At 29.9% G+C, this 12,622-nt stretch overlaps 1 protein-coding gene across 1 annotated transcript; it reads right to left on the bottom strand.

Moving 5' to 3' along the window:
* Positions 1–7,569: 7,569 nt before the first annotated feature.
* Positions 7,570–9,187, bottom strand: Prosalpha7 (proteasome alpha7 subunit). The gene has a single exon (XM_016062894.5). The coding sequence runs from the start codon at positions 8,432–8,434 to the stop codon at positions 7,670–7,672; it is 765 nt and encodes a 254-aa protein (XP_015918380.1). The 5' UTR covers positions 8,435–9,187; the 3' UTR covers positions 7,570–7,669.
* Between the last annotated feature and the right edge of the window lie 3,435 nt (positions 9,188–12,622).

Below are 12,622 nucleotides of genomic sequence, written 5' to 3'. Positions count from 1 at the left end.
GTACCCGATTTTATGTTTGAAAACGGAGAACTCGGACACGCCCTATATTATGAGGTATTCAGTGCCGAAAAGATCGAGTTTATGTTCAACACTACCATACTCAGAAATTATAGTAACTTCAAAATTAGTGATAAATTCATACATTCCATCTGTTTCTAAAAAATCAATTGGAAATAACTGTTAAGACACAACATATTTTAGTTTTGTTCAGAATTCCTTGTAAAATAGGCATCTTTGGGACAAAGAAAATCGTTTGCTAAAAAGAGGTGTAGGGGGAAGAAAATGCTGAAATCTAATTTTGAAAATTATCTTTAATAAAATATATTTAAATTAATACAAAATTAGAAGTAAGGAATTTTATTAATCTTTGAACTTAATAAAATCATAATGAATAAAAATTCAAAGATAACTAGAAAAATATGGTCTATTTGTTAAATTTCTATAGAAGGATCACAGTTAAGATTTTTTTAAACCAGTAATTATTATATTTACAGTGAAATCTCAACTAGGTTGACACTCTTCAGACTGAAAATTTTTTCCGTTTACAGAAAGGGCATACTAATAAAGTAGGCTGATGCCATAAATTACTCTAAGAATAATTGCAATAATATAGAAATAATTTATGATAACTTTTTACATTAATATTTATATAAACTCAATAAAATTATAATATTTTTTATATTAAAATTATAATATTCCTAGGAATGGATAAAAATTTGATATATACATACAGCCCTTCATTTTATATTAATCCAATTGAAAAGAAAGGTGTAATAGAAGTTTGTATTTAGTCTTACTTCACTTCTCAGATTAGTTTTAATCAATAACTTTACATCCCATAACACCTCCTCATCACTTGATAGGAAACAGGACAATATCTTATGGAAGGTAATACCCACCAGGCTCCATGAAATTGTTGCATTCACAACCAATTATTTACCATGTTTGATTTATATATGAACACTTGATGACTTTTGTCTTTTTCTAACCCAGCTGTGTTAAACAGGAGAAGGGGGGGATTGATTAGAGAAAAAAAAAGGAATTTTCAGAGGGGATGGGGAATTGAGAGAATTTAATGCAACATTTCAACTTCTGGGAACTTTTAACCTATGTAGTCTTGATAAAAAAAGTCTTTTGATACAGCTGTGGGAAGTATTTCACAGGAACAGTATCACTTTCTCTTCTTTCTTTGCAAAGATAAAGGAGAGTGACATGAGAATCATTTTGTAGTTGAGAAAAAACTTAACAATATTTTTAGTTATGGAAAAGATAAAAAAAACTTTTCATGTTTGTACATATTTTATGCATGTTACAATTATGCATTTACATATTTTTTTTTCTAGAATTTAAAGTAGAAAAGTATTTTTTTTAATTCAAATTTAGATAAAGTGGGATTTGTTTTGAAGAGATTGAAATTAAGATTTTGGAGCATAAATGACTGTTCACATCCCGTTATGGAAGTGTCCGCTTTGCTAAAATGGTACATAATGATTTCACATCCTGTTATGGAAGTGTCCGCTTTGCTGAAATGGTACATAATGATTTCACATCCTGTTATGGAAGTGTCCGCTTTGCTGAAATGGTACATAATGATTTCACATCCTGTTATGGAAGTGTCCGCTTTGCTGAAATGGTACATAATGATTTATTCATAGAAGATTTACTGGAAATTAAAAAGTGTTTGTTACGTGAGATTTCACTGCATATCTAATCCAAAATTTATTCACTGTTTTATAAAAAATTTCAATGCAAAAAAAGTGTGGCTAAATTTAAACAAAAAAATTTTTTCAATTCCAATATATTGAATAAATTATGCTAAGGATAATATTTATAGAAAGATCCATAAGTATTTCTCAACAGATTTTTTAATTTAAAATATAACCAAATTCAGAAATAAATAATTATGTTTCTTTGATGATTATACACAAATAAAAGGAGGGAAGCCTCTTAACTGTTTTGTTTTCAATGTTTAGATGGATATATAGTGAGATCTCCTTATAGTGAGATCTCTTGTGTGCCTTATAGTGAGATCTCCGAAGCCAGAAAAGAGGCTCAACCGAATTTATTAACAAGCTCTGCTTTGTGTATGTTTGATGCTTCAGAACCAGCTTTTGTTTAATTCAGAGCAAAGATGAGGCCTTTATGAGAAAATTATTTACGTTTTAACTTAGTTTTGTTAACATTTAAATTAGCTACAAAATAGAAAATTGACTTATTGTCCATTCTCAACAAATATAAGTTTTTTTTTTACTGAAAACCATAATATAGCTTATTTTAGTCATTGTCAGCACCTGCATAAGTTGAGAACAAATTTCCAACAAAGTTCTGCTAGAAGTAGATGCTCAATCATTTAGGGTTCCATAGCTGAAAACAATTTGGAACTGCTATATTAGGGGACAGTTTTTATGTATATGAAAAGCTTAATGCAATATAGTAATAAGCCATATATTTTTGCATCTAACTCCAACTTACTTTCAGTACTTTACAAATTTCTAATAAATAAAAGCAGAATTATTTCCTATTCTGAGAGCATGCCGTTCAACAAAAATGTTCTGATAATTTTGTAAAAGTTTGTTTATCATTATGAACCAAATTGTGATTAATTCTATTATGTAATCAAAAGTTGTTCTTTACATTTTATCATGTTTCAATGCTAACACACCATAGTGTATATTATCAAATATATATTTTGTAAATAAAAGACTTTTTAAAATTATCTTGAATATCAATAATCAAAACCACAGACTCAATTTTAGTACTGAAAAAATCCAAATAAAAGCTACCAACCGCCTAATATGTACATTTATAATAATGCACATAAATATAACATTAATAAGAATATTATAATCTATAACATTAATAAGAACGTCTGACTAAGATTTCTGCTTTAGTTTGAGTAATAAAAGCCTAAAATGTAAAAAAAAAAAAATTTTTTTTTTAATCTGAAAATTTAATAAGTATGCTAAGAAATTTTTAAGAATAATTATACACTGGTAGAAGAAAAAGTCCTAACAAATTAGGAGATAGAAAATATTTCCCATATTACTCTAGTTTACTGAAGATAAATAAATAAAATTATGTATGGATACAGTTTATTGTGTGACAATGTGTACAAAACAACAATTAAAATAAAATCACAAGCAAATCAACAAAATTTTTGGCAAATGCCTATTAGCTCGAGTCCACAGAAGTTCAATTTTCAGGTCAAAATGGCTGTGAAAATGCTACTAGCATGGTATTTGGTCTCCTCTTACAGCATGCACAATGAGTAGCCATGTTAACAAGTTGGTTCTGAAGTGCTCTTGCTCCAGAGCAGTTTTTAACTCCTACATTGTTCTAGAAGAGGGCTGGTGTGCTACTCTCCCAAGAGCATCCCAAACAGATAGCATTAAAGTCAGAGGATCTGGCTGGCCAATCCATTCACTGAATATCCTTTACTTTATAGATAGTCAATTACCTGACAGGTGCTCCTGTGTATAAAAATGAACTGAAGGGTAATGGCACCCCTGTTCAAGGATCTCTTACCTGTAACTCTGTATTCACAAAACCAGCGTCAATCACCCTTCGGGCATTTTACACGATACCCGCCCAGACCATCACTTCTCCACTAACACATGTCCCTTTCCCTGATGTTGCTGGGACGATATCTGGTTCTGCCTTCCCTCCATATGAATACTTAACGGGAATCGGTTTGTAGTCTGAATATGGAGTCTTATGTGAAGAGGATATTAAGCTCTGAGCGATGTTGGTGTTGTATTGTAAATGTTCTCTTTTATCGGAGGGAGAGAGTAGGATGCGAAAAAGCCAGCTTTCTGGCAAAGTCCTGGATCATGGACCTTATGTCTTCCATGAAACACATGTTCCAGTGGCAGCAATGAGATGACGAGAGAGTTGTAGGCGCGTGACTGCAGGTACCAAATACTGATTGTCATCTGCAGTTGTGGTTCTCGGAAACCTTATCCTGGTTTTCTGGACACTATCCGACTGTTTGTTGTTAAACTTCTTAAACTCATTAAAATGACACTTGGTGTTACATTCAGTTACTTTGCAACCTGAGCTTAGGACTGCCCTACTTCAAGTTGACAGATGATCCTCCATCTCACACTGTCATCTTAGCAATGTGTACCCATATCACATAAAAACAACAAGACTAATCAAGAAAGGCAATGAAAGTCACTACTCTATTACAGAGTGGAAGTAGCTGAGCAGCTGGACAGACTTTTATATCTACCTCCTGCTGCCATTAATCACCCCAACTATGACACCCATCCGTGTAATGTTTTCTATCCCTTAATTTTGTCTACCAGTGTATTTTGTAAAGACATACCAAATACTATTAATCTTCAGAAAGCTCTTGAAAACAATGAGGAAAAAAAAATTTTTATGGTACCTTTATTTCAAATATTTATATTTACTTTTTAATGATTCATTGATTTTAGAAACTTTGTGCAATTTAGAAGACAAATCCTCACTCATTGATAGATAGATATGTTCTTATTTCTTCTGAATTTAAATTCTAAGCAATCTTTTCTAAGCTTTTGTATAATGTGATTGTTAATTTTAAAAAAATAAATGCTTATTTTGTTTAGAAATAGAATATGTAATTAGTTGAATATTAAGTGTTTATATGATTTTAAAAAGTTCAAAAAAAAAAATCTTATAGTTAGATGTTAATAAATCTATACTGAGATGCCCAATGTTGCAGTACTTTTCTGTAATTATAAATATAATTAACTTTTCATGAAAACAGCATTAAAAAAAAGACAATTGAAGATCAATAGGGAGAAACGGTTTATTTACAAAACCACGGATGAGAACCATTTTTCTATAATATGGCCCATTTTTACTGTGTATTAACTATCAGAAAAATTTGGGAAATCTTAGTTATAGATAAAAATCCAACTGTCATTTTGTGAAAAATGGATATAAACGATTGATCTTCAATTGTCTTTTACTTTTAAGAATTTTCTTTGTATCATATTGAATTTTCATGGTTCATTCTTCTTATTTTATATTAACAATGCAAATATTCATGAAATAGTACCACTGTTTTGTACCTAAATGGAAATGAAAGGAATTTTTTTTTCATAATGAAACTCTTTTTAACAAATTAATGACATGTCTTAACTGTTCTAGCAATAGTAGTTTTGGGAGCAATAAAACTAATTGAAAGTGTGCTAGATATTTCTTATCTCTACTAACTAATGTTTGTATTAATTTTTGAGATAAAACAATAAGCCATCTTACAATCTGAGTATTTTAAAATTATATCAGCATTTATATATCTTTTAAAACTTAGTTTGATATTTACGCATTATCAGGGGTGATTGTGAGCCCAACTCAAAAATCCTGAAAATTTCGTGAGTAAAATCATTAATGACGCATTTTAAAAAATTGTCTTTAAAAATTTAAATCATTGATATTTTCACAACATGAAATTCTAAATAAATTATATGCAGCATAATTTAAATTAATAATTTCTTATAAGTTTATTTTTATCTCTAATCACATTTATTATTCTACCAAAAAAAATATAATAACAAATGAAAGAGATGCCAAGCATAAATTCTAGTTCCAATATTTTTAAATAAAACATATAACAATTTTTATACATAAATGTGATCATTGATTTCTTGATTCTTCTGGAACTTGGATTTACGGATCGCTGTTAGCGAAAAATCCGGACTTTTTCTGGAGCACAATCACCTCTGCATTATCACAAAACATTAATCACAAAATTGATTTTAGTGACTTATATAGTTATATTCGCATAGTTATAGATTTAAAATAATTATACTAACATAACTTAACGCATGCAAGAATTATATATCCAATATATTTTCTCATAGACAAAATGGTAAATAAAAAAAAAATTACATTTTCCAACTGCCTTGTATAAAACGAATTTGACAAGGCTAATCCAGTGTGACAATCTAAAATAGGTGCTAAAGCAATATTTTGGAAAAGATGGTCAGCTGGAAAATCTATAAGTAACCTTGTTTTTAAATGTTTCACTTTAAAAATGAATGATATCAGCTTAATAATTTTGAAAAGAACTTTAAAATAGACCTAATATTAAATTATGTATTTAAAATTTATAAATTGTATTTTGTTAACTGTTTAAAATTTTCAATAGAATCTAGAAAGATTTTTAATCTACAAAAGTGAAGATTTTTGTGTTTAACTTAGAAAAATCTCATCATGCAGAATGATGCAAACAAAAAATAAATAAAAAAAATAATTTTAAGCTGAAATCCAAGATGGCAAATAAAGAAGATTTTTAAGGAATATACAAAATTTTTCATGTAGGTAATAATATAAGTGTGAAATTAAATACAAATAAGGATGTTTTAGAGAACATTTAAGAGATTTTTTAAATGACTGTGAATCATAAAAAGTCAAACTTATAATCTGGCTGCTTGATTCTATTTCGTCGCTACAACAAAGACTAACAGTTTCCATTAACTGATTTGCAGTTGCACCTTCTTTTAAAAACTGAACTAAAAGTGAATTTCAAAGAAATTTCTTTTGTACTTTACTAAGAAACTTCAGTGTTTTTGAACTAAACTATGTTATCAGTTAATAAAAAAGTTCCTCTATGCTTAGTTTATTTGTTTTTAAAGTATATTAATTTCTGTTCTTTAAAACTGTGTAAAAGATAAAAAACCTATACATTTATTAATTATCAAACAATAAATAATTTAGTTTTATGTTTTAATTAACAGCTGCTTATTATTTTTCTAAAATATTATTATTACAAACAAAAGCTTATAATAATATTTTTCAAAAAAGAAAAAAAATTCTTTATAGTAATTTCCAGATTGGAAATATCAAAGTTAAATGTACACCTTTTTTAAAAAAAAAACTGTTTAACACATGGAAATGTTACACAAAAATGTTTTTGGCTTTATTTTAATTGCATAATATTGAAGAGAGAAATGTAAAGTGCCTATAAAAAAACTCATATTTTGAATGTTGAATATTCAGCCAAATGACTATTTCTTACATATTAAACACTAAAAATGTATTACATTGCGATGTACAATAAATGACTATTTATTGCATAACAGCAAAATGTTTAATGTACACAAAATAACAGCTTTCAACTCACTAGGGCTCAGCAAGAACTTGTTTATTTGCAAAACTGCGAGAGGTAATATTATTGCCACTAATGCAAAATAAACTAGTTATGAATGTAATATCAGTATTAAAAGCATATTTATATTTAAGGGATTAGGTATTCACTTTTGTTGTTCAATGAATTGTGGAGCTTCAAAAATTATAAACCTTTTCCTATTATATTATAATTTTTTTTTAATAAGTTATAGTAAATTGCATAAAAAATATCAAATATTTATTTATACAGTTTTATCCAGTTTAAGAGAGTAAAACCCACATGTCCTGTCCAAAACCAGTTTAGGACGTCCAAACCCTGACTAACATTTTCCTACAGTTGAACAGTTGGTACCACAAAACGGTAGTAAATTTGCTCTAGACAGACCCCTGGCAACACAACAAAATATCAATATTTGGAGAAAATGGAACAGTAAGTAAATGATAAACACTAACTTAAGAAAAATTTCTGATATTATTATTATTATTGCAAAATTAAGTTACATGAATTGATGACAATAGCAGAATTTAACATAACAATTTCATTTAAATGTAATTAAATACTTTCTTCTTCAGAGTCATTATCTTCAATAGACTTTTTAGCATAAGCTTCAGCTTCTTCAAAAACCTTTTGTGGCACAAACTGGTGTTTGCGGTTCGAGATGTCACCTACCCAGCTTAGTTCGAGCTCAAAACTTTTATCCTTCACATCATCGTGCACAACATAGATTATTCTAGCAGCTTCTTTTATTAATTCTTCGCAGGTCTTATCTTTCATGTTGGTAAGCTTTTCTATCTCTGTTTTTGCAGCTTGCTTGGCTTTCCCAATAGCACAACCATAATATCCCCAAGATGTACCTGAAGGATCGATACAAAACATTTGCGGCCCATCAAATTCGTAGGCCCCCATTATCACACTACATCCAAATGGACGGAAGGCACTGTACAATGTGTACGCATGCATATACATAGCAACACGATTTTTGAGATAACTAAGAGGAATAGCATCGTGAAAGTCGGATCTATATGAAGAAGCTTCAGACCTTGCGGTTTCTACAATTTGTCTTGCATCTGCAATCAAACCAGCTACAGCTACACCGACATGTCTGTCTACGGTGAAAATTCGTTTATTTGCACCAGGCTCGTATAATTTCGAAGTGACGAGCTTCTCGACGGCGAAAACAATACCATCTTTACCTCTCAGACCAATAGCTGTTCCACTATTCTCTACTGCTTTTTGAGCGTATTCAACTTGGAAAACACGGCCATCGGGAGAAAATTGAGAAGCAGATAAATCATAACCAGTACCGATTGAACTCATAATTGTAAATATGAGCTATCAAAAATTAAGCTCAAATTTAAAAATCAAGAAAACAACTGTGTTGTTTTTAAATAGGAAAATGCCGATGTCAGGAAGAGAAAGTTGCGGTTAGAAGTATTGTGTAAAATATTGCACGGTCATTTTATTTTTTTTAAAGAACTAGAGTTGGTTTGTTTTAGCAGCCTGCATGAATCTATCACGGTAACCCTATAAATCAGCGCCTGTATCTGAAATTGAAGCGCGCCAAGGATACTCTTACCAGAAGAGTTGTCCAGTAGACGACAACTGAACTGGAGGACAGAATAATTTCAGGATTAAGTTATTTTTGTTTTAAGAAAGGAACAACTCTTCTGTTATCCAAAAATTAATATCGATTTCTCATTCGCAGCGTTTTTTTTTATTACTATTGATGTTGTGGGTTGTTCCAAAAAAACTAGGCTCATGCAATCGCTATTTTCCAAAACTGTGGCATTTTGCAGAAAAAAGAGAATGTGAGAGTTCACATTCAATGATGGAAAATAAATTTTTCAATTTCAAATGATCGCAGCATTTTTTTTATAAATAAAAAATTGGCAAGAAAAATATTACAATCTTTCTTTATTTCTGGATTGTATTTCTTGTCCGGAAAGTTGTGAAGAGGTGGATGTAGCAGTATTTTATTTCACACGAGCTAATTGGTTTCATATAAAAATTTATGAAAAATTGGAGGAAGAAGAAACTAATCAATTCCTGAGATAAAAACTAATCAATTCCTGAGATTATCCTGAAATACCAATGAAGACTAAGTAGCCAAATGTGGCAAACCAAAATCAAGAATAAGGCAGATGAGGATATAATAAACCAATGGGATTTGTCTATTTATTATACGTGCCGGTTGCGATACTCTGGTCAATTTGAAGAGCACTAGTGTTAAAGCCTACTACATTTATTTACTTGGTGTTTTACATACACAAAAGTTAACAAACGGAAGCGTTGCTTAAAAAAAGTTGAAATCATAAATCGGCTTTGTTTACAACAGTCTTACCATACATTATTTATTACGGAATAGGAACATTTTCTCCCCCATTCATGGGTTTGTGGGATTTACCGTCGAAAGAAACAGATTCTATTTGTTTTTTTCAAAATTGTGGCATATTACCAAAAAAACGAGTATGCTCCGATAACCATCCTATGAAGTTACACATTCCAGAATGCGGTTTTCCAGTTTGGAAATGTACTGCTCCTAATTGCCCAAAGTACATTTATCTAAGAATTGGCAGTTGGTTTGATGACCAAATTAATAAAATCTTATTTACTACAGCTGTTCGTTTTATTTATTGTTGGTCGAGAAAACTAACTACTGCAAAGTTCTGTGAAGAAGAGTTGGACATGCGCATTAACTGTTCTCTTCATTGGAATACGAAACTTCGTGAAGTTTGTGCTGTCGAAATGCATACAAAAAATGATCGGATCAAGCAAACCTTGAATTCCCTAGACTGGAAAAATGTGGAAAACAAAACCTCTCCCTGCGATCGAATGACGTGTATTGCAGAATTTACGTGGCGTAGAATGCAAGAAGAAAAAGGAATGGATTGCTTTGATGCTATTTTAGGAGCAATTGTTTCTCAATATCCACCGGAAATTAAAAATTGCATAGCTGAACCATGTGAGCCTGTTCTGGTAAGGAGTCCAGTAGGCAATGAACCAGATATAGAAATAAAATCTGAACCAGAAAGTGATTCTGAATAGTGAGTGATAAGTGAGTCATTATAACCTTTTCTGGAAGCGAGGCAAGTAAGCAACAAACAGGATAATGAAGTAAAATCTGAACCAGAAAATAATTCACAATAGTTTTTTGTGAAACATACTAGCCTCTTTCTGGGAAAAAGAGGCAAGTACGCAACAAATAGGTTATGGAAATAAAATCTGAGCGTGAAAATGATTCAGAATACTTTTTTAAGTGAGTCATTTTATCCTTTTCTGGTAACAAGGCAAGTAACTGATGATCAGGATATTGCTGAGATTAAATCAGGCGTTGAAAATGATTCAGAATAGTTTTTTAAATGTGAATTACTGGAAAATTATTAATTGTTTATTTTATTTGCTAAATAAATTTTTTTAATCATATGTTGCATTGAAAGACTTCATTTTTATAAATATTTTCTTGTAGTAGAACTAGGGCTCGAAAATTCAGAAATTTTACCCATCCCTGAGGACGGCTTGTCCGACAATGTACCCGTCCTCCTTTGAAACTAATCTGTCGCTTCTAAATAAATAAAAATATAATTTTCTCTTATTTATTACTAACAATTATATAAATTGCACAATGAATTAGTAGTTACTAGGATAACATTATACGGTAATAAAAGAAATACTAGGTTACTAATAGTAAAACCTAGTATTTCTTTAATGAAATAATTTAAATAACAAAGGTCAAGTTATGTGTCAATTATCATGTCAATTTATCCTATGTTACTGCGTTTTTTAAATGAATCAAATACGACGTTTGCCAGTTCCACAATCAAACCAATGATTTACAGAGGTTTCTGCACAGAAATCTGAAAGAGGTTTTTCATTTGGGTAGATGTTCATAATTGGGGTTGATGCTTCTTGTTTAAGACCAGTACTTAATGTGTTTTTTTGTAAGTTCATTGCTGAAAAGCCCCTTTCAGCTGCTGCAGTACTCCCAGACAGAGAAAACATCAATTCCACCATGCACAGTATGTTGCTGTATTTCGAGATTAGAGGATCATTTTAGAAGGGAAGAGCTAGACACTTGTAAGATAACAAAAATTGAAAATATATCACGAACATTAGCGGGAAAATGGCCGTCCGCGCGGACGTTAGATTCGAGAAATTTGTTGTCCGCAGGGAATTTTTGACCGCCGAGGACAGGTGGTTTTTCGAGCCCTGAGTAGAACACAGGTATCATAAATCAGGTATGGCAAGTTTCTTTCACAGTGGAAGAAACCATCTCTGAAGAAACAGGCCTCTTCTATTCCAAGTGTCAGAAAGAAAAATCAAATATTTAAAAATTGCAATCAGCTTTAAATAGTAGTATTAATTTTAAAGCTATTATATCATTTTTTAATAAGTGAAAATTTCAAAGCAACAACTAAAAAAATATACATGTTTAACTTAAAAATTGAAAATAACTAAATTTTTAATATTTTATGTTAATGAGTTTAGTAACATTTTATTTTATAACTATATCAAGAAATGTTAAAATAACATAATAAAATTTTATTATAACCACTAAATTAACAAATCACCTGCTATAAACATAGATGCTACTAAAATACACAAATTAAATTCCCAATTGCATATAGCATACTAAGTTTTATAATGAAATACTGCTATGTGTGCGCAATAAGTACCTAATGGTGAAAACTTAGAATTTTCTAATTCTTAATTTGTTTACATTTTAGCTATTTTTACAATACTTGATGCTAAACAATTTTATTGGTCATTTTAAATCTGTCCCATTTTACCCAGATTCTTCCAAACAAAATGCTAATTCTGTATATATTTTAGGTATAATATGTGCTAGTAAAATCATACATTTTTCAGAATAATGAACAAATCTGCTCCTCATATTGTTCTATAAAAAAGTTATTCTAGAAATCTAGCCACAAGTACCACATTGATGTGTTTAAATCTTTGCTAAGTCTTTTTTTTTTCTTTTTTAAGTGTTTGAAATATGTTTCGTAAATTGTTTATAAATAAAGAAATTATTGCTTTGAGTATATGTCTTGCTCCAACCTCAATAATCTTTTAACATTGTTATTTTTAAGTGATTATTTTATAAAAAGGACTGAAATTGGAAAAGTTACTCGATTATGGGTGAATTTTTTCCTTTTGTCATTCAAATTTTTTTTATATGACCTCCTTATTATTATCATATTTGCCTGCTGTTCTGATATGATGTAAAGTAGCAATTCTCAAAAATTCTGCGAAAAATGTTGCTACTAAGAATTTTGAAATGATTTCATGAACTATGGAAGAGAAAAGTTTAAAGAAAGTGCTATATTGAATATATATTTTTTCTTAATATTTATATATTGTTTTGTTTCATGATTTATTTAAATAACTTATCAGTTTGTAGGACTTTAGTGTATAAAAAACTTTAAATAGGTATGTAAATAATTTTAATGTTTTCTTTTTGTGCAAAATATGTTTCATACCCTTTTTCATTTATTTTATCATGAT

This window comes from Parasteatoda tepidariorum, chromosome 2 (genome assembly GCF_982258835.1).
Source record: "Parasteatoda tepidariorum strain Cologne lab strain chromosome 2, Ptep-v5.0, whole genome shotgun sequence".
Lineage (NCBI taxonomy): Eukaryota > Metazoa > Arthropoda > Arachnida > Araneae > Theridiidae > Parasteatoda > Parasteatoda tepidariorum.
The sequence above is the reverse complement of the archived record's forward strand: the minus strand, read 5'-3'. Positions and strand labels throughout refer to the sequence as shown.

Coding starts and splice junctions, on each gene's coding strand:
- Prosalpha7 (XM_016062894.5), bottom strand. CDS start 8,434: ATGAGTTCAATCGGTACTGGTTATGATTTATCTGCTTCTCAATTTTCT.